Source organism: Physeter macrocephalus, chromosome 16 (genome assembly GCF_002837175.3).
Source record: "Physeter macrocephalus isolate SW-GA chromosome 16, ASM283717v5, whole genome shotgun sequence".
Lineage (NCBI taxonomy): Eukaryota > Metazoa > Chordata > Mammalia > Artiodactyla > Physeteridae > Physeter > Physeter macrocephalus.
The window spans coordinates 25,817,063-25,841,603 of NC_041229.1; the positions used below are offsets into that span (position 1 = coordinate 25,817,063).

At 34.8% G+C, this 24,541-nt stretch overlaps 1 protein-coding gene across 1 annotated transcript in view; it reads right to left on the reverse strand.

The window, feature by feature from the left end:
- GUCY1A2 (guanylate cyclase 1 soluble subunit alpha 2) overlaps positions 1 to 24,541 on the reverse strand; it is a 428,505-nt gene that overhangs the window by 320,945 nt on the left and 83,019 nt on the right. Inside the window, exon 4 of the mRNA XM_024115325.1 lies at positions 12,933 to 13,651. Coding sequence (XP_023971093.1) covers positions 12,933 to 13,651 — 719 coding nt within the window. The remainder of the gene's footprint in view (positions 1 to 12,932; positions 13,652 to 24,541) is intronic.

Below are 24,541 nucleotides of genomic sequence, written 5' to 3' on the forward strand. Positions count from 1 at the left end.
CAAACTCTTCCAAAATATAGCAGAAGGAGGAACACTTCCAAAGTCATCCTATGAGACCACCGTCAGCCTGATACCAAAACCAGACAAAGATGTCGCACACAAAAAAGAAAACTACAGGGCAATATCACTCATGAACATAGAGGTAAAAATCCTCAACAGAATACTAGCAAACAGAATCCAACAGCACATTAAAAGGATCATACACCATGATCAAGTGGGGTTTATCCCAGCAATGCAAGGATTCTTCCATATACACAAATCAATCAATGGGATACACCATATTAACAAGCTGAAGGATAAAAAACATACTATAAGCTCAATAGATGAAGAAAAAGCTTTCAACAAAATTAATAACCCATTTATGAAAAAAACCCTCCAGAAAGTAGGCATAGAGGGAACTTACCTCAACATAATAAAGGCCATATGTGACAAACCCACAGCCAACATGGTTCTCAATCGTGAAAAACTGAAAATATTTCCACTAAGGTCAGGAACAAGACAAGGTTGCCCGCTCTCACCACTATTATTCAACATAGTTTTGGACGTTTTAGCCATGGCAATCAGAGAATAAAAAGAAAAAAAAGGAATCCAAATTGGAAAGGAAGGATTATAACTGTCACTGTTTGCAGATAACATGACACTTTACATACAGAATCATAAAGAGGCTACCAGAAAACTACTAGAGCTAATCAATGAATTAGGAAAAGTAGCAGGATACAAAATTAATGCACAAAAATCTCTTGCATTCCTATACACTAATGATGAAAAATCTGAAAGAGAAATTAAGGAAACACTCCCATTTACCATTGCAACAAAAAGAATATAATACCTAGGGATAAAATTACCTAAAGAGACAAAAGACCTGTATGCAGAAAACTATAAGACACTGATGAAAGAAATTAAAGATGATACAAACAGATTGAGAGATATACCATGTTCTTGGATTGCAAGAATCAACACTGTGAAAATAACTATACTACCCAAAGCAATCTACAGATTCAATGCAATCCCTATCAAAATACCAATGGTATTATTCACAGAACTAGAACAAAAAATTTCATAATTTATATGGAAACACAAAAGACCCTGAATAGTCAAAGCACTGTTGAGAAAGAAAAGCGGAGTTGGAGGAATCAGGCTCCCTGACTTCAGACTATACTACAAAGCTACAATAATGAAGACAGTATGGTACTGGCACAAAAACAGAAAATATATATCAATTGAACAAGATAGAAAGCCCAGAGATAAACACATGCACATATGGTCACCTTATCTTTGATAAAGGAGGCAAGAATATACAAGGAGAAAAAAAGACAAACTCTTCAATAAGTGGTGCAGTGAAAACTGGATGGCTACATGCAAAAGAATGAAATTGGGACACTCCCTAACACCATACACAAAAATAAACTCAAAATGGATTAAAGATCTAAATGTAAGGCCAGACACTATCAAACTATTAGAGGAAAACATAGGCAGAACACTGTTTCACATAAATCACAGCAAGATCCTCTTTGACCCACCTCCTAGAGAAATGGAAATAAAAACAAAAATAAACAAATGGGACCTAATGAAACCCAAAACTTTTGCACAGCAAAGGAAACCATAAACAAGACAAAAAGACAACCCTCAGAATGGGAGAAAATATTTGCAAATGAAGCAACTGACAAAGGATTAATCTCCAAAATTTAGAAGCAACTCATGAAGCTCAATATCAAAAAAACAAAAAGCCAATCCAACAATGGGCAGAAGACTTGAATAGTCATTTCTCCAAAGAAGATATACAGATTGCCAACAAACACATGAAAGGAAGTTCAACATTACTAATCACTAGAGAAATGCAAATCAAAACTACAATGTGGTATCACCTCACACCAGTCAGAACAGCCATCATCAAAAAATCTACAAACAATAAATGCTGGAGAGGGTGTGGAGAAAAGGGAACCCTCTTGCACTGTTGGTGGGAATGTAAATTGATACAGCCACTATGGAGAACACTATGGAGGTTCCTTAAACAATGAAAAATAGAACTACCACACAACCCAGTAATCCCACTACTGGGCATATAACCTGAGAAAACCATAATTCAAAAAGAGTCATGTATCACAATGTTCATTGTAGCAGTATTTACAATAGCCAGGTCATGGAAGCAACGTAAGTGTTCATCGACAGATGAATGGATAAAGAAGATGTGGCACATATATACAATGGAATATTACTTAGCCATAAAAAGAAATGAAATTGAGTTATTTGTAATGAGGTGGATGGACCTAGAGTCGGTCATGCAGAGTGAAGTAAGCCAGAAAGTGAAAAACAAATATCATATCCTAACACATATACGTGGAATCTAAAAAAAACAAAAACAAAAAATGGTTCTGATGAACCTAGGGGCAGGACAGGAATAGAGATGCAGATGTAGAGAATGGACTTGAGGACATGGCGAGGGGGAAGGGTAAGCTGAGACGAAGTGAGAGAGTGGCATTGACATATATACACTACCAAATATAAAGTAGATAGCTAGTGGGAAGCAGCTGCATAGCACAGGGAGACCAGCTCATGCTTTGTGACCACCTAGAGGGGTAGGATAGGGAGGGTTGGAGGGAGATGCCAGAGGGAGGGGATATGGGTATATATGTATACGTATAGCTGGTTCACTTCGTTATACAGCAGCAACTAACAAAACAATGTAAAGCAGTTATACTCCAATAAAGCTGTTAAAAAAATAAATAAAATGAAATAAAATTGTACACTCAAAAAAAATACAATTCAATAATAGGGAGACAAAAACCACAATTAAAAATGAATAAAATATTTGACTAGACATACAACAACAAAAAAATATACCACTAGCTAATAAGCACAAGAAAAAATGCTTAACATCATTAGTCATTGGGGGAAATGTTCATTAAACACCCACCACTCAGCAACCACTAAGATGCTTATGATCAAAAAGAGTGACAGTATGAAGAGTTGGTGAGGATGTGAAGAAACTTAAACCCCCATACATTGCTGTTCAAAAGTGAAATGGCACAGCCTCTTTGTTAAACAGTGTAGCAATTTCTTTTAAAAGTTAAACATATACTTATCATATGACATAGTAATTCTTCTCCTAGGAATTGTCCCAAGAGAATGTAAATGTGTGGAATAAAAACTCTTGCATGCATTGCAACAGTATTCATAATAGCCAAAATGTGAAAACAATTCAGTGTCTGTCAAATAATAAATGGGTAAACAAAGTGTTGTATATCTATGCAATGGAATACTGTTCAGTACCAAAGAGGAACAAATTGTTCATACATGCTACAACATGAATAAACCTCAAAAACATTATGCCAGACAAAAAAAGACTACATATTTGTATGATACATTTATTAGAAATGATATCTTATAGAGATGAAAGTAGACCAGTGATTGCCTGGGGTTGGGAGTTAGAGCAGGGATTGACTGCAAATGGGCACAGGATACTTTGGGGTGATAAAGTGTTCTAAAACTGAATCATTGTGATACTTGCACAATTATGTACATTTACTAAAAATAATTGCACTGTTTACTTATAAAAAATGTTAATGTAAATAAACAGAGCACCATTAAAAATTGGGAGGTAGACAACACACTCAAAATAGCTCTTCAGATTTTAATTCACTGAATCTGAAAGCTACCAGCTAAAACAAAATGATTCTAAGTTAAATACAAAAGGAACAATTAAAGAAAGATTCTGAACAAGTTTTAACAAAAGGGGCTAATTTCCCACTCATCAGAACCTACACTAGAACTAAATAATGTCTGATCTACAGTAGGGTCACTTTCTTTTGTAAGTTAAGAGTTGCAGTCTTTCCTGCTAACAAAAATGAAAACATGGCAAAATGTACACTTTAAACATGTGGATTACTATAAGGAATATATTATTGACCATGTAATCATCTACCCTGTCCTTTAAATATACAGAATACAGTAACTGTATAGTAACATAACACTTACTCTACAGTAATTTTAACATTACAGGCATTAAAAAAATCAAAAAAGAAAGCCAGCATGAACCTCAGTAATATCTGCATCAGAATCTCAATTTGGAAGCAGTGAGATCAAGATGACAGATTAAGAGGATATGGAGTTCACCTCTCCCCACAAACACATCAAAAGTAAATATATATGTGGACCAGTTCTCACTGAAAACTAACTGAAAACTAGCAGAAAGACTCCTGTTCAACCAAGACTGTAAGCAAGAAACATGTAATTGGGTAGGAAGGGAAGAGTAACAATTGGGTTGGGACCTGTGCCCTTGAGAGGGGACTCAGAGGAAAAGGCAATTACTTGAACAGACACTCAGGTGAGTACCCTGGGGAGTGAAGCAGGCAGAGCCACACACTGGGAGTTCCAGTCCTGAGGCCTATGTGGAAAAGACACACCCCCTTGTACAGTGGGAGGTCCACTGCAACAAATAGAAGGGTAAGGAAAAGACTGGACTCTGCTCCTGAAAAATGAACATATGCAGGATAGCCCCAGAGGCAGGTCAGAGACAGGTCTGCTCTGGCAGCTGCTGGGGATCCTGAAACTGCCTCTCAGCATACCCCAGCATGAGTCAAGTTAACATCCAGCCCCGCTTACTCCATGCCATGGCATGGCACTGCATCTAGGGTGGGAAGGACCAGAGAAGACTTGACCATGGGACACAGAGGCAACCCAGCCCCAGGGGGAGCTCAGGTGGGGCAGAGGTGGCCATTTTGGCACTTACTCAAGCAGCACCTCAGAAGCAGCCCAGGTATCTGATGGCCTCCACTCAACCACAGCTAACCTTCCAACACACACCAGGAATCTACCCAGGACCCCATCAGCCCAGGAGAGAAGCTTCATACAGGATGGGGATGGTGGAAGCAGAGGACAATGACCACCCGTGAGTGACAAAGGGGGCTTGCAGCAGAGGCTGCATCTCAGTAGAGCTGTAGACACCTACACATGCTGCGCATGAGTCCTCTGCCCCCGGACCCTACTACTTCAGCTCCTCTGAGGCAAAAGTGCCTGGGCAGAGAGAGGGAAAAATTACACACTTAAAAGAAACAGAGCCAGCTCAAGGTCAACCCTCAGGGTTTCTGCTCCAGGAACTTGAGATCAGACCCCCACCTCTGACAAGGCAGTAGTGGCCACTGAGCAGAGAAGAAGTTCCACCTCATGCCCAGTGCTGGCTCTAGCCCCTCTACCTGGATCCCCATCCACTGTCAAGGTGATAGCTACCAGCACACACTGAGGAAAGACGTAATTGTTGTCCATGTCAAGTCCAGCCCTCCCATCAAAGGCCTTGGGCACACGTAGTCTGCATAGAGATGAATCCACATAAGAAAATCCCTTCAAGACTGAAATAGGTAACTGTTTCAACTAAATTCATAGAAGTAGAGAAAGTTAACTAAAATGAAAAGGCAGAGGAACTACTCTCGATTGAAAGAGCAAGAGAAAACCATTGAAAAAATAAATAATGAAACAGAAATAAACAATTCACCAGATAAAAAATTCAAAACATTGGTAATAAAAATGTTAACTGTATTAAGGAGAAGAAATTTTCTAAACAAGGAACTAGGGAATATAAAAAGACCCAATCAGAAATGAATAATTCAATAGCTGAAATAAAAAACACACTATAAGAATGAATAGCAGACTAATTGATATAGAAGAACACATAAGTGATCTGGAAAATAGAATAATAGAAATCACCCAATGAGAACAGCAGGGAGAAAAACTAATCCGAAAAAAAAAAAATCAATTCAAGAGATCTTTAAAATAACATTAAACATTCCAAAATTTGCATTACAGGTGTCCAGAAAATGAAAAGAGGGAGAAGGGAATTGAAAATGTATTTGAAGAAATTATGGCTGAAAACTTCCCAAATCTAAAGAAGGAAACAGATATCCAGATACAGGAATCACAGAGAGTTCCAAACATGCTGAACCCAAAGAGACTTACACCAAGACATATCATAATTAAAATAGCAAAAGTTAAAGATAGAGAATTCCAAAGACAGCAAGAGAAAAACAAAGAATTACATACAATGAAACCCTCATAAGTCTATCAGCTAATTTCTCTGCAGAAATTTTACAGACCGTAAGGTGTAGCAGGATATATTCAAAGTCCTGAAAAGGAAAAATCTGCAACCTGGGACACTCTACCCAGCAAGATTATCATTTAGAATAGGAGAAATTTAAAAAAAAACCTTATATAAAAGCAAAAACTAAAAGAATTCATCAATACTAAACTTACCCTAAAAAAAAGTTGAAGGATATTCCCTAAATGGAAAAGAAAGAATCTATAGGAAAGGGAAAATCCCACTAGGAAAGACAAATATACTGTACAAATTGAAGATCAATCACTTAAATAAGCCAGTATTTAGATTAAAAGACAAAAAGTTGTAAAAGCAACTATAACTACAATGAGCAGTTAAGGGATAAGCATGAAGGTGTAAAATGTGACATCAAAAACACAAAATTGGGGGAAGGGAATAAAAAAATGTAGATTTTAAAAAATGTGTTTGAGCTTAAATGACTACCAGTTTAAAACAAGTAAATATAATTATTGGTCAATATATGTGACTCTCATGATAACAACAAATTAAAAACCTACAGTTACATATACCAAAATCAAAAAGAAACACAAGCATGTTGCTAAAAAAAATCATCAAACCACAAGGGAAGAAACAAACAGAAGAAATGAACAAGGAAGAACTACAAAAACAACCAAAAAACAAGTAATAAAATAGCAATAATTACATGCTATCAATAATTACTTTATGTATCAATGGACTAAAATCTCCATTCAAAAGACACAGGGTGGCTGACTGGATTGAAAACAAGACCCTTCAATATACTGCCTACTATAGACACTTCAGGGTGAAAGACACACACTGAACTGAAAGTGAAAGGATGGAAAAAGTTATTTCATGTAAATGGAAATGACAAGGAAGCAGGGATGGCAATACTCATATCAGACAAAATAGACTTAAAACAAGGGCTATAATAAAACAAAGAAGTGCATTATATAATGATAATGAGATTGATGCAAGAAGAGGATATTATACTCATTAACATATATGCACCCAATACAGGAACACCTAAATACAGAACGCAAATACTAACAGTCATAAAAAGGAGAAATTGACAATAATACAATAAGAGTAGGGGACTTTAACACCCCACTGACATCAATAGACAGATCCTCCAGACAGAAAATCAATAAGGAAAAAGTGTTCTTAAATGACACACTAGACAATTTGGACTTGATAACTATAGGACATTACATCCAAAAACAGCAGAATACACACTCTTTTCAAGTGAACATGGAATGTTCTCCAGGATAGATCACAAGCTAGGCCACAAAACCAGTCTCAACAAATTTAAGAATAGAAATTATATCAAGTAATTTTTTCTGACCATAAAGGTATGAAACTAGAAATCAGCTACAGGAAGAAAAACGGGAAAAACACAAACGTGTAGAGATTAAACAACATGTAACTAAAAAGCTACTAGGTCAATGAAGAAATCTAAGAGGAAGTAAAAAGATAGCTCAAGACAAAGGACAATGGAAACACAACACTTCAAAACCTATGGGAACAATTCAGGAAAAAGACAAGGATGCCCACTCTGACCACTTCTATTTAACACAGTATCGGAAGTCCTAGTGACACAATCAGACAAGGAAAAGAAATAAAAGGAATGCAAATTAGAAGGTAAAAAATTAAAACTGTACCTATTTGCATATGATATGATTCTTTACATAGAACACCCTTAAGACTCCACCTAAAAACTATTAGAACTAATAAACTCAGCAAAGTTACAGGATACAAGAGCAACATACCTAAATCTGTTGCATTATATACACTAACAATGAAAGATCAGAAAGAGAAAGTAAAAAAAAAAAAAAAAAAAAATCCCACTTAAAATTGCAGCAAAAAGAATAAAATCGCTAAGAATAAACTTAACCAAAGAGCTGAACAACTTATAGTCTGAAAACTATAAAACGTTAATGAAGGAAACTGAAGATGATACAAAGAAGTGAAACGATATCCCATACTCTTGGATTAGAAGAATTAATATTGTTAAAATGGCCATACTACCCAAAGCAATCTACAGATTTAACATAATCCCTATCAAAATACCTATGATATTTTCACAGAATTGGAACAAATGATTCTAAAATTCATGTGGAACCAAAAAAGACCCCAAATTGCCAAAGCAATCTTGAGAAATAAAGAACAGACCTGGAGATATCACCCTCCCAGACTTCAGATTATACTACAAAGCTACAGTAGTCAAAACAGCATACTACCAGCACAAAAAACAGACACATGGATCAACTGAATAGAATAGAGAGCCCAGAAATAAACCCATACTATGACAGTAAATTAATCTATGACAAAGGAGGTAAGAGTATACAATGGAGAAAAGACAGACTCTTCAACAAGTTGGTGTTGAAAAAACATATAAAACAATGACATTAGAACATTTCCTCATACCATATACAAAAATAAACTCCAAAAATGAATTAAAGACCTAAATGTGAGACTGGAAACCATAAAACTCCTAGAAGAAAACATAGGCAGAACACTGACATAAATCAAGCAATATTTTTCTGTATCTGTTCCCCAAGACCAAAGAAATAAAAGCAAAAATAAACAAATGGGACCTAATAAAACTTAAAAATTTTTGCACAGCAAAGGAAACCATCAACAAAATGAAAATACGACCTACGGAATTAGAGGAAATATTTGCAAATTATATGACCATCAAGGGGTTAATATCTAAAATATATAGACAGCTCGTACATCTCAGTATCTAAAAAACAAGCAGCCCAATGAAAAAATGGGCAGAAAACCTGAAAAGACGTTTTTTTCTGAGAAGACATACAGATGGCCAATGGGACATGAAAAGATGCTCAACGTCACTACTTATTAGAGAAATGCAAATCAAAACGACAGCAAGATATCACCTCACACCTATCAGAATGGCTATCATCTAAAAGTCTACAAATAACAAATTTTGGAGAGGATGTGGAAAAAAGGGAACCATTGTAAACCATTGGTGGTAATGTAAATTGGTGCAACCACTATGGAAAACAGTCTGGAGTTTGCTCAAAAAACTAAAAATAGAATTATCATATGATCCACAATTCCACCCCTGGGTATATAAAAATGAAAATACTAATTTGAACAGGTACATGCACCCCAATGTTCATAGCAGCACAATTTACAATAGCTAAGATATGGAAGCAGCTCAAGTGCCCATGAATAGAAGAATGGATAAAGAAGATATATACAGTGGAATATTACTCAGCCATTTAAAAATAAAATAAAATTCTGCCATTTGCAGCAATGTGGACGGACCTAGAGAATATTATGATTAGTGAAATAAGTCAGACAAAGAAAGACAAATACTATATATCTCTTATATGTGGAGTCTAAAAAATACTACAAACAAATGTATATGCAAATGAAAATAGACTCACACAGAAGGAAAAGAAACTAGTGGTTACCAAATGGGAGAGGGAAAGGGGAAGGGCAAATTAGGGGTATGGGATTAAGAGATACAAACTACTATGTATAAAATAGATAAGCACCAACGATATATTTTATAGCACAGGGAATTATAGCCATTAACTTGTAATAACTTTTAATGGCGTATAATCGTAAAAATACTGAATCACTATGCTGTATACCTAAAACCAATATAATACTGTAAATCAACTATACTTAAGTTAAAAAGAAATCTCAATTGTCTAACCTACTTTAAAAGGTAGTTTATGGTCAGGGAGAAATTCTAGAGAAAAATAAACATAAAAATTAAAATTAAATACCTCACTTATAATTATAAGAGCAAAGAAAATTCCAGATAATTTTGATCAAAGTTATTGTACATCTATGTTCTATAGTGCTCATTTATAGAAAAAGTCCTAGTGTCATTTTGTCCATCACTAAAATATTGTTCAATATTTGAAATTCTCTAATAGAATATTATGATCTGAACAGAGAAGGAATGCTCACATTTTCCCAAATTAAATTAATTTTAAGTTGAAGTCAAATAATGTATTCTTAACAACTGGATGAAATTTGCCTCTCAACAGCGTCATTATGGATTGGTAAGATTAATAAATATATCTTAAACTTTTCAATCACCATGTCAGAAAAATGATGGGCACATGTCTAGAAAAGATAAAGGAGCATTTTGGAAACTGATTTGACTACAGAAAATCAGAGGTTAATTCTTCCTTTAGTCTTTTAAAATTATCTCCTGATATTTGTTTTGCAACTTCTAATTAATAAGGCAAATGTGATGATATTTCTGGGGATTGAAAAAGAAATGTGTTGTTGTTATTATGCTTTTCCTAAGTTCTAACCTTGAGAACAAAAGTGAAGATGAATAGCATGCCATTGCTGTATCGTAGGGATGATGTATTTCAAATGCTGGACTCCTTCCACAATGTTCTTTGAAGCATTGCTACTAAGGAAAAAAAAATGTTAAAGGAATTCATATTATTTATTGATTCTCAAATCCATTGCTATTTTAGGTTTTGCCTAAGCTAACCAGTCCATTTTATTTTGGAAGCCACTGACACAACAAAGTGCTGTAACAAGTGAACATAAAATATATTAATAGACACAGGTAATAAAAACTTGATTCCAGACTTTAGTGAATCTGAAAAGGAGACTAGGGGTTTTAAAACAATGCTAGCCTATAAATAGAAAAGGAGATTCAAACAAAGCTGCTACAGGATTTGTGACAAATGGTTTTCTAGTCATTATTAAGAAGACAAACCCAAGTCGTATTTTGTGAAGATGTTAGGTAGAGTTGAAATTTCTCTAAAATTATTCAACCTACTGATTTCCAGTACTAACTTCCATAAGGCAAGAAGAGAGGAGAATGGATAGGAGGAATGTGACAAGGGGAAAGGAACAATAATAATAATAATAGTGGTAGAAGTAACAATAATGAACATTCATTCAACACTTAACCCTGAAGGCAAAGATATAATAAGAATTTTACATGGATTGTGTCATTTAATCTTCACAAATAACTTTCTGAGGTAGGCAGCCTAATTTGTCAGAGAATTATTCTAACTTAGTCTTGATAATAGGATGAGGTTTTCATGGTTGAAAGATCAGATTCCCCTCTGCCTCTCTTTGAAAATGCATCAGATGTCTCTCAGTGGTATTTTTGCTTCTGGTAACAAACACTTATGTCTTTATAACTCATTACTGCAGAATTGAGATGTAAATTCTTTGAAACTAGGATGATGGCTACCTCGCCAAATTGCTTACAAGAGTGTTCTACCTTTAGTTATACAGTTAACACTAACTGACAACACAAAATGACAAAGATCATGGTTTAGCAAAAGCATTACAGTTCACTCTGCAAATGATTTACCATCATTCAGCTGTATGATTAGCTCTTGTTTTTGTTGTTTTTCTTTTTGATGGCAGGGGTGGTAGTCCATTGGTATTAAGTGCAGAGCTAAAATAGTTAAATTATAATGAAAGCCTTTACTGTAGACTAAAGAATAAATATCTTACATTATTGAAAATTAGAACTTTCTTATCAAAGCCTAATACAAAATTAGAAACTCCAGATAACATGGAGTTATTAACAAGACCAGCAATTATGGGAAAAATAATGAATATCAAGGCCAAATTTATCAATAGGATCATAATTTTTAACCCTGATTTTCTTCTTTCCATGTTTTAGGAAACTATAAATTTGGAATTTGGAACATAATAATTCAAAAATATTACTCATCTGGTTAAGATTCTATGCCATAACTTTAGTGATTATAATTTTATTTGGGCTAACTGTAGCCTCCCAAATGTCCCATTCTGGCAAACCCAGGTGAATAAGCAGAAATGCACAGAGAATGAGAGGATTGTCATCCCTATTCTAACTAAAAATCCTGCCTATTGTTTTATTTTTAAACTGCCACTAACATGTTTAAATTATAATTGCATCTTCTCAATGAGCACAGTTCCTTATATTGGAACTGGCAGGGGGCCTTGACATCTGAGTCATCATTTCACTGTGTCTATTTCTTACTGTGGTATACAAATTAAATAGACATACAAGATGAAACATAGGGGGAAAAATCTGAAGTAGTAACTTTAAATTGAATTAATTGTTGTCAAATCTACAAAATATATAAAGCAATCAACATTGGTAATAATATATTCTACTTCAGGCACATTTTCAGTAATATTAACTTCAATTCTAAGGCCAAAAATGCTTCAAACACTCCTAGCCAAATATTGTACTTCTATAAATCAAAACCAATAGCTTTAATATTCACAAAATTTAAAAGATAGAATAATTCCAGTGTCTTCTCTCAAGAAGTGAACATGTTCTAAAGAAATGTCTCTTTTTCAACACTAAAATTTAATTAGAAGAGAAGTCTTGAGATAGTCACTTGATACATTATTCTGCATATTAAGAAAATAATAGGATGTAAACCAGATGTTCTTAGATTATGAAATTTAGAACATAACATATTCAAAATGTAGCTAGCTTTTTACCTATATTTATGCAATATTTAAGAATAAGGCAAGCAATCCCCACAATGTTGAAATCAGTCTTACTATTTCTCTCATGGTTTGACTTCAAACAGTGGAAATTGTCATGGGTTTACAGTATCTGGTTTTTAGTGAGTCTTATCATTTTTGGAATTACTATGGCTAGTATTAATAAATGTCTTCTTTTTATATGATGAAATAAATTAATGAAAGAGGCAGACACTATGCAAAATGGCTGGGAATAAGGTCAAATCTTTTTACGTATATCCAGGGACCAGTAATTTTCTAAATGACACTCTAAACTCTCTTGCCTAAATAATGACAAGTACTGCCACCATGTAATTTACTAAAATAATTATGTAATCTCCTAGTTCCCATCACCCATATCAAGTCCATAGCCACTTACCTTGTCTTTATTCTCAGTTCCAGAAGCCTCAGGCTTGGTCCTAATCACAAATGGCGTGGACAGTCGCAGCAGAACCCTTTCAAAGGTGGCATTAACCTTTGGAGAAACAATCTCGAAGCAGTCCTCAAATCTGAGCACTTTGTGAGTGTCACATCGGAGCTGCTTCCTTAGGCCTTCCCCCAGTTGAAGGACTGTCATGTGGGGGTCAAACATCAAATGGAAAGGGAAGGCTCTGCAGAAGGTGTTGATGCTAATTCTGAGGTCCGCAGGAACTTGGGAGGTTCCCTGTGGAAGGTTCTTCGTGATATGAGTATTTTCACATTGTTTGATAAGGAAAGTAAGACCATTACAATTGCCTGGGTTTGAACCATCAGAGCACAGTTTCTCATTTGCAACCTGGTCCACTTCTACATCCAGCTGATAGATTTTCTTTCCTGCAGCCTTAATCATTCCAAGCATTGCAAACCCCACAATGTGGTGAGGGTGGAAGTAGTGGAGCATAAGATTACCTTCAGGGAGCTCTTTGCATAGGAATGATGGTGACTCCAGAGTGGCCTGTTTTCCAAAAGAAGTTCTAATGTGTTCCAACAATGCATCAAAGCCATTAAAAAAGTCCTGCAACGTGCCACCTACAGCTCGAAGGACTCTCTCATTCTCATCAAAGCATATATTAAAGAACTCCTCACCAAATCTTTCTTGAATTTCCTCAAACTTCAAACCTAGAGGTAAATGGAAGAAAATGTTAATAAAGTAAAATACAAATAATTGAATTCACAGCTTTTTTAATGCTTACCAGAAGAGGCAGCTAGTGAGAGAAGCAAGAGAGGTATTTCCCTTGGGTACACAAATTTCCCAAATAGGTTAAGTCATTCATTTTGAGTTAAAGAAAGTAAATTTCAGTTCATTTTCTGGATGCTTCTAAGATGTTAATGAGCATAAACTGTTTTGTTGTTGTTGTTAAATAGACTTTATTAGTGCAATTTTAGATTCATAGCAAAACTGAGCAGAATATAAAGATATTTTCCAAGTACCCCCTGCCCCCACACACACACAACCCCCTCCCCTGGCAACTACTGATATTGTGCACTACAGTGGTACATTTGTTACAATCAATGAACCTACACTGGCATAACATTATCACCCAAAGTTCATAGTTTACATTAGGGTTCACTCTTGGTGTTGTATATACTTGAGTTTTGACAAATGTATGGTAACATGTGCCCACCATTATAGTATCGTACAGAGTAGTTTTGCTGCCCTGAAAATCTCTGTGTGCCACCTATTCATTCCTCCCTCCCCTCAAACCCTGGAGCATGAAGTTTTAAAATGCTGCTTATCTAGTTGTTCTCTTTTCTTTTCAATACTATACTCCATTTGCTGTAATTATCTTCAATAATATATTTTCCTTAACAATTTTTCTCATCGTTAAAGAATTTTAAGAGACTATTATAAAGTTGTTTATTATGTTCACTCAATATTACTATTTTACTTATCACAATTCACTTGTTAAGTAGGATATATAACCAGAGAGGGTATCTATGGTACATGAGCGGAGAAAGGCATCAGGTTTTCTTGCATAAACAGAAGTGCTTAAATTAGTAATCTCTGAGAAAATCATGCAAGTCAGCTAGACCCCAGGAAGTGAGAGACAAAACAAGGAATTTAAACTGTGGAATGATTTGCAGTCATTCTTTCACTCACAAAAATGAGAGCAGACAAAAGTAGAGTAGGAATCTGACCAGACAGAGTTAAAAGTCTTTAAGTTTTCTCGGTTCATACTCATTCCCAGATGCCATGGCAAAAGGAAATCTACCTTATAATAATGGTTATAATAATAAATAAATAAATAAACAAACACACACAATGCATTATATAGTAATTAGAAGCAGGATCACATGTAATCTAGTTAGATCCACCCTTGAGGAAGAGTACAGCACAGATAAGAGTTGAGTCTGTATCCTAAAGAAAGCTTCTATGTTGAGTCACCCTAGTGCTTCTCCTTTGACTTTGGCTGAAACCAGTACATCTAGTTTACATATTCATATTTTATTTCATTATCTATCTCATCTTATAAGGAGGTCCTGAAAATCAGACAGGAAAAGACAGGTCACTTTGCTAGTGTCCTGTTAGAATGCAAAGTAATCTAGGCTGTCTATGGCTTAGTTTGCTGTTCCTACTTTATTATTCCCTATGAGTTCTCTCCACCCAGAAGTGAGGGGATAAAACAGTCAATAATATTGTTTTAAAATGGAGTCCAAACATGTCAAATATTTTTTGAGAACTTACCATAGAGTCTAAATATTGTGGAAGCCAAGTTAAGAAGTTAGTTTGACAGAGAAGTTCTTAAAATCCATGTGAAATGAGAAGTAGAAAATTTAAGTGAAAATCAGTCCCGTTATTAAGAAGCATTTCACATTAATTTTAGTTTCATAGATCTAATGTTCAAGAGAAGCTGAGAAAGTCACCTACTAGGATAAAAACATCACTACTCATCTCACATTTGTTACAAGATTGAACTTCAACATATGTTGCATTCACTAACAATAATGCCAGCCAGAATTGATTATAATAGCAGTTTTCTAACTAGTTCCCTGGTGTGAAAGAGAAGACAAGATAGATGATATCCACTGCAATTTGGCTCCTGTTCCAACTGCTCCATTAAAACTGCTTTTGCAATTATTTAAACCAATATATCCTCTTTTATCATTATCTTACTTAACTTTTTTTTTTCCTTTAGTTTGATAGTGATCATCAACTCTTCCTCCTAAATTGCTCTTGTCTCTTGGATTATAAACCATTCTCTCCCGGTTTAATTATTAGCTGTCTGAAAAGCCCTTCACTAAAACTTCTTCCTATACAAAATCCTTACCTCACCATCACTATACTGTAACTAAAATTTCTAATACATACAAATTAAACTTATGTCCCTTCAATGGCAATATACTTTGCTGCTATTAATTTTTAATTATGAAATTCTTGTTAAAAACTAAGTTCAGAATAAATAAAAATTCCTATAATCTGACTATATTTGCTGAACAACAAAATTCCACGTGTCACTGAAAATATTCCATGGATTGCTTCTATACTTTGAAGAGATGTGTCTTAAAGGACTTAGGGCCTTTATGCACAGATGAGAAAAAGAGAATTTCTTCTAACTGGCATTTTTCATAACATTAAAAATGTCCTCACACTTATTAAGAACACAGATATAATACAGTAAGCTTATGTCCTATTTCCAAATGTCATAATTCCAAAGAATCATCCAGAAAATAACGAGTAAGTAAATTCACAGAGGCAACAAAATTAAAACTACTTGTGAGTACAGCAGTCTATCAACTAGAAAACCTTGCTGCTTTAAAAAGCACTTCTGTACCTAAGATACAATTGTTATTAAGTCTCAAATGATAATGCTAAAGCCTACCAGGGTGCTAAAGTGACTTATATAAATAAAGAAAAACTAAATTATTTTTAATATTATATGAAAATACTATACATGGCAATTCTATATACACCACAGTATTCAATTAACTAATAAATATTTTTGGTCTCACAATTGTTAAACTGTGCAAGCTGAGAAAAGAAAAAAATTCTTAGAGCTTGAAAAATTAGAACTAGGGAATCATCACTTCAACTTTTGCAAATATGCTATGTATCAATACCCAAGACTTCCACTTTAAACATCTCAAAATTTAGAAAGCACAGAGAAAGTAGTTTAGCTCAGTCTCACTCCCAAGGTTCCACTTATAATTGATGCAAACCCCCTACTTCCAGTAAATCACTTGAAACATAGAAACAATGCTCATCTGCTCTTATCACAAGAAGCTTGATATTTGGGTATATAAAAATACATTTCTTAAAGAGGAAAAACTTACAATAAAACTGCTTTCATTAGCAGGTAAATTAAGGAATTTTAAATTACTATTAATTCATCCCTTCAAAAAAATGAATAGCCTAAATGCTGACATCCTTTAACTGAAAATGAAATAGTGTGTTCATTCATGACATGAATCTTTTGTTCCTTATCCAACTTCACACTGTGCACCTCTTGAGGGCATATATGTCTGCAGACCTATCACTAGCATAATGCCTGGCACATGGAGACTAAGAATTCATTCATAGAAACTAAACATTCATCTAGAATCAAGCTTTTAAAGCTACAGATGTGTCACATCAAAGGATATCAAGACAACTAGACACATACTTTTCTCTCATGGGCGCCCACAGATAATTAAATTACAAATGATTGGGCTATAACAGAGGCATACAGGAGCTATGACAGTATGGGAAAAAGAATGTCTGACTTTCTCCTCAGGGAGATAAAGTTTGAAAGATAATTTGAAGAAAAAGTAGGTGTTCAAAAAGCCAACAAGGAAAAAAAAAAAAAGCCAACAAGGAAGGAAGGAGCACTCTAACAGATGGACAGTAATGAAATATGAATGAAGCAGGGAGGTGAAAGAGCCCAGCAGAGTCAGGGAAGAGCAAGTAGTAAGTGTATAATGGCTGTGGAGCAGGGGTGGTGGGATGACCTGTTAATTAATCAGCAATGTAGAAGTTGGACTTAAGTGTGACAAGACCAGAGTCAAAGATAGCAGCCAAAGAGATGCTGCAGTGTCTCTATAAGGTTATATTGATTGAATTAGGTAGTTCCAGTAAGAATGGAGAAATTAGTGCCAAGCAATGTGCCAAACATTTTTGTATATTATTTTAACATTTTAAAAATTCCTATCAAGTGGATATTTTTAATTGCACCCATTTTTAAGGTGAGGAATGTTAAGAAATTTGCCCATGTTCACCCAATTGTAGGTAGCAGGGCCAGATCTCAAAGTGAAGTCTGTCTAATACTAGATCTTGTGTAATAAGTATTGTGTGATAATGTGCACAGTATTAAATGAGTAAACTATCTGCATGGGGGAAAAATACATGTCTTGCCCATTGAAATATCATCAATGCCTAGCATTGTGCCTGACATTTATGGGCGCTCAATACATAATAACTGGACGTCAGGTGAATTAATGCATCACTGAAGTCAATAGAAAGGAGCTACAAGGAGCAGTCAATGGCTATCAAATGCCATAGAGAGGTCAGGGAAGAAAACTTTAAATTGGATTGGTCAGAACTTTGGGGACCTTTGACAGAGCAATTTCAGTGGGGAGGTGGAGGCGAAAGACTGAGTATAATGGGTTGAGGAGGGTGGGACAAATGAAGAAACAGAATATTAGTTTTCAGCTGTATCAATAATATTATTGGAAGGCTAAAATTACTTATTTTATAAAATTGTTTTTAAAAAAATCTGGCCTCCATGCTTGGAAAGGGAAATGTTGCCTTCATTGAGAACTGAGTGAATAGAGAAGAAAGGTATGACACAAAAGATATAGCACTGACTGGGGTCCTGGATCCTCTGGGGGAAGATTTATTAATAAAAGAGGGAAATTTGTGTCTTTCTAGGTCCAGAGACCATCCTTATCACCCAGCAAATGTATCAGTCACCACTAACATGGGAAAATACCAAAGCGGAAGGTATTTCTTCAAGTTGCTTAAACTTCAGCCAAGGAGCTGAATACCTACCAACTTATCACTTCTGTGAATTGTGGACCTCCATAATTATTTTTTGATTAATTACTTAGGGTTCATCAACCTAATATCTAAGTAATATAACTCAATCACAACAGTATCTCAAGTCCAAAAGATTTTAACATTTTAAGTAAACAATTATCCTTTTAGACAAACAATTATTTTTCCAGCTTTATTGAGATATAACATGGTGTAAGTTTAAGGTACACAATGTGTTAATTTGATACACTTAAATATTGCAAAATGATTAGCATCGTACCATTAGTTTACACCTCCATCATTTCACATAATAACCATTTCTATTTATGTGGTGAGAACATTCAAAATCTGCTCTTAACTTTCAAAGTATAATACACAATCGTTAACTATAATCACAAGGCAGTGCATTAGATCTCCAGAACTGAGTCATCTCCTAACTGGAATTTAGAACATTTCCCTGTTTCCCCCAGCCCCAGGTAAACACCATTCTACTCTCTATGAGTTTGGCTTTTTCAGATTCCACATATAAGTGACAGCACACAGTATTTGTCAAGAAAAAATTATTTTATCTAGCAAGACCATAAGATGTTTCTCAACTATGTTTGAAACCCAGATGACACTTTTATAAGAATATAATTCTAGTGCCATGCCAACCTACAAAGGGTAAATGTTGCATATGTCTAAATAATAACAAAGAAGAAAGGCTGGAAAGAAATCCCACTGCCCAAATTGTAATTTTAAAGGAAATTGGTTTTTTGTTTGTTTTGTTTTGCGGTACATGGACCTCTCACTGTTGCCGCCTCTCTCGTTGCGGAGCACAGGCTCCAGACGCGCAGGCTCAGTGGCCATGGCTCACGGGCCCAGCCACTCCGTGGCATGTGGGGTCTTCCCGGACCGGGGCACGAACCTGTATCCCCTGCATCGGCAGGTGGATTCTCAACCACTGTGCCACCAGGGAAACCCCAAGGGAAATTGTTTTGAATCTGAGCTATCAATACAGTCTGATTTGCATTTTGGTGAGGTGAGATAAAACGTTTGTAGTTAGAGTACTTTAATTAAATAAGTAAAACTGTTGGGATAATAGTAAATAGAAAGAGTCTTATCAATTTTGCTCTTAATCTATGAAGGGTTAAACTGCAATTTTCTACCATTTTAGAGGCATTTAATTCTCCTCCTTTCATTGCATTTGTGGCATCCTGTCCCTCTCCAAAAAAGAACACAGAGTAAGTCATGTATTTATTTTTAAGTGTAGGTGAACTAAATTAAATTTTCCTTAATATTTTAACAATTTTTATATAATTAAAAATAGCAGGAAACATATTCAGATTTTAAAAACAGGGTTTTAACACCTTTGAGCTAATAAAGAATTTGCTAAGCATAGCATTAAAGGAAACCCTCTAACATATTTAAGATTAATTCTTGAATACCCAAAGGAATATTTATTATTATAAGTATAGTAAGTACTTCAGGCACAAAAATACTTGTGATGGTTAAGTTTACAGTTTGTAATTTTGAGACTATGCTAAGGTATGCTTTAAATTATACACAGGACAAAAAATAAATTAAATAAAATAATAAAGTAAACATAGGGCAAAAATTTTAAGTTAGAAATATGGCATAGGGCTTCCCTGGTGGCGCAATGGTTGAGAATCCGCCTGCCAATGCAGGGGACATGGGTTCGTGCCCCAGTCCGGGAAGATCCCGCATGCAGCGGAGCCTGTGCGTGCGGAGCCTGTGCTCCGCAACGGGAGAGGCCACAACAGTGAGAGGCCCGCGTACCACAAAAAAAAAAAAAAAAAAGAAATATGGCATAATGGAGATGATGCCAAATCCTGAGTACTGGGAGTATTTTTTCACCCAGAAACTGTACCTAAAAAGCAGAGCATCATGAAAGTAACTCCAACAGTATCAGTTGGTACTCCTTGCTTTCAAATAGCAAAGCACATCTTTGTGCCTTTCTTGTAAAATACCAGATATCCCCTTGTATTATAAATATTTGTCTATGATCCTTCTGTTGACCATAAACAGATTTAGTAGGACAACTCATGAAATGTATGATCTCTAGAAACAGTGTGCTCTAGAAAGAGAAAAAGAAACCAATGGAGGAAGGACTATAACTAAAACAATAATGGAATTTTCCCTGAACTGTAGAAAATCTTGAATCAACATATAGAAAATGCACAAGCTCCAGGCAAAACTGGTAAGAAAACACACACACATACACACTTGCAAAAACCTAAGCACATCTGGTTAAATTCCTGAAATACAAGATATAAAATCTTTTAAGCTGCAGGAAAGAACAAGTAGTTTTCAAAAAACTTTAAAAAAATGTTCTTCTTATTTGCAATCCTGTAAACTAGATGATGGTGGAATAATATATGTGGAATACTGAGAGAATTTAAATCTAAGAGTTCATTACCCAGCCAAGATATCTGGGAGATTCAGAAACAATATGACTCAGTGAAACACCTGAGGAAAATAATTGAGAAAACACTTTAACCAAACAACAAATGAAACAGAGGAGTCCTGGTAAGAGAAAATGGGAAAAGTAAAAACATCAAGGAGCAATGAACGTTGCAACACACACACACACACACACACACACAGGTGTGTGTGTGTGTGTGTATGTGTCAATGACAGATTTTTTTGCAAATTTGTAATATAAATGTAAATAAAAATCACTGAAATAGAGAGAAAGGGAAACTATTGACAACTGCAAGGTAAATTTTATTGATAATCTGGAACTAAACAATCTCAGCAAAACCCAAGTGTTAGGAGGCTAGGGAGAAACAGTGAGGAGGGGGAAAGGAGAAAATGTTCTAACAGCACTCTAAAGGTCTCTTTCAAATGGGATATGGTAATTAGATAAAATACATACATTCTTAGTAAGGAAATAAGTGATATTTTGTTTTAATATATTGAAAAAAAAATGGATCTAATTTTAGTAACAAGAAAGGGAAGCTAACCAATAATGAAATGGGAAAGTGGAAGAGAACTTTCAAACTACAAAGGTTAAAAAAAATTTATATTCAACATGATCAAAATAGCAAAAATAAGAAAGAGAAAAAACAATGTAAAATGAATAATTATCATAAATCAAGATGAAAGAAAGAAAATCAGTAAATTTTGCATTTCATTAAGTGTAAACAAATAAATACCATCAAATGTCAGAAATTCTCACCCCATATATAAGAATTGCATATCTGTAAAAAAACTTATAAAAGGTGATTTTAAACAAAAAGTTTGAAAATAAATGTTAGGCAAAAATTTCCAAGAAACTACAAGAAGAAAAAAAACAAGGAAGGAGTAGTATTAATATCGAACAAGGTGGAATTAAGGTTAAAAGTGTTAATCAGGATAAAGAGAAACATTATATTTAAAAAATCACAATTTACAAAGAAAACCTAAGAGACATGAACCTGCAACATTGTAGCTAAATATACAAAGTATTAGTAATTAGAAATTGATGACTAATGAGCAAGGGATTTCTTTATGGAGTGATAAAAAATGTTCTAAAATATATCATAGTGATAGTTGCAAACTTTATGAATATTCTAAAAACACACTGAGGTATTCACTTTAAATGGGTGAATTGTATGTTATGTGAATTATGTTTCAATATACCTGTTACACATGTTAAAAGCTAATAAAAAATCTAATTTTACTCTAATGAAAAAACTCCAGAAAATTATAGAGGAAATTATAGTAGGATTATAGTGGGAAACTTTAATATATCTCTCTCAGATTCAGTTGGATCTGACAGACAAAAAAAAGCAAAGTCATAGAGAAATTAAATAAAAATAAATACAACAAAACAATCAACAGAAGAAAAATGTAATAAAAATAAAATATCATTAGTAAATATTAATGTGCTTTTTTCAAGATCAAAGATTAAAAAAGCAAAGTCATAAATTAAATAAACCTCAACAACAATAAAAATAAAAAATTCAGAGGAAAAATGAAATTAAAATAAATAAAATTTAATAACAAAGGCAATAAATGTACACATGTATGTATATACACATGCATGCATGTTTATAGTATATGATGATATTACAAAAATTGCTCAAGTACTTAGCCACAAAATTTCCATAATATGTTTTTTTTTTAACATCTTTATTGGAGTATAACTGTTTTACAATAGTGTGTTAGCTTCTCCTTTACAACAAAGTGAATCAGTTATGCATATACATATGTTCCCATATCTCTTCCCTCTTGCGTCTCCCTCCCTCCCACCCTCCCTATCCCACCCCTCTCATGGTCACAAAGCACAGAGGTGATCTCCCTGTGCTATGCGGCAGCTTCCCACTAGCTATCTAATTTACATTTGGTAGTGCATATATGTCCCTGCCACTCTCTCACTTCGTCACAGCTTACCCTTCCCCCTCCCCACGTCCTCAAGTCCATGCTCTAGTAGGTCTGTGTTTTATTCCCATCCTACCACTAATCTCTTCATGACATTTTTTTTCTTAGATTACATATATATGTGTTAGCATACGGTATTTGTTTTCCTCCTTCTGACTTACTTCACTGTGTATGACAGACTCCAGATCTATCCACCTCATTACAAATAACTCAGTTTCATTTCTTTTTATGGCTGAGTAATATTCCATTGTATATATGTGCCACATCTTCTTTATCCATTCATCTGTTGATGGACAGTTAGGTTGCTTCCATGTCCTGGCTATTGTAAATAGAGCTGCAATGAACATTGGGGTGCATGTGTCTTTTTGAATTATGGTTAAATTTTGGATATTAGTCCTTTGTCAGTTGCTTCGTTTGCAAATATTTTCTCCCATTCTGAGGGTTGTCTTTTGGTCTTGTTTATGGTATCCTTTGCTGTGCAAAAGCTTTTAAGTTTCATTAGGTCCCATTTGTTTTTTTTTGTTTTTATTTGCATTTCTCTAGGAGATGGGTCCAACAGGATCCTGCTGTGATTTATGCCATAGAGTGTTCTGCCTATGTTTTCCTCTAAGAGTTTGATAGTGTCTGGCCTTACATTTAGGTCTTTAACCCATTTTGAGTTTATTCTTGTGTGTGGTGTTAGGGATTGTTCTAATTTCATACTTTTACATGTAGCTGTCCAGTTTTCCCAGCACCACTTATTGAAGAGGCTGTCTTTTCTCCACTGTATATCCTTCCCTCCTTTATCAAAGATAAGGTGACCATATGTGTGTGGGTTTATCTCTGGGCTTTCTATCCTGTTCCATTGATCTATATTTCTGTTTTTGTGCCAGTACCATACTGTCTTGATTACTGTGGCCTTGTAGTATAATCTGAAGTCAGGGGGCCTGATTCCTCCAGCTCCATTTTTCGTTCTCAAGATTGCTTTGGCTATTCGGGGTCTTTTGTGTTTCCATACAAATTGTGAAATTTTTTGTTCTAGTTCTGTAAAAAATGCCAGTGGTAATTTGATAGGGATTGCATTGAATCTGTAGATTGCTTTGGGTAGTAGAGTCAATTTCACAAGGTTGATTCTTCCAATCCAAGAACATGGTATATTTCTCCACCTATTTGTATCATCTTTAATTTCTTTCACTAGTGTCTTATAGTTTTCTGCATACAACTCTTTTGTCTCCTTAGGTAGGTTTATTCCTAGATATTTTATTCTTTTTGTTGCAATGGTAAATGGGAGTGTTTTCTTAATATCACTTTCAGATTTTTCATCATTAGTGTATACGACTGCCAGAGATTTCTGTGCATTAATTTTGTATCCTGCTACTTTACCAAATTCATTGATTAGCTCTAGTAGTTTTTTGGTAGCATCCTTAGGATTGCCTATGTATAGTATCATGTCATCTACAAACAGTGACAGTTTACTTCTTCTTTTCCGATTTGGATTACTTTTATTTCTTTTTCTTCTCTGATTTCTGTGGCTAAAACTTCCAAAAATATGTCGAATAAGAGTGGTAAGAGTGGGCAACCTTGTCGTGTTCCTGATCTTAGTGGAAATGGTTTCAGTTTTTCACCATTGAGAACAATGTTGCCTGTGGGTTTGTCATATATGGCCTTTATTATGTTGAGGAAATTTCCCTCTATGCCTACTTTCTGCAGGGTTT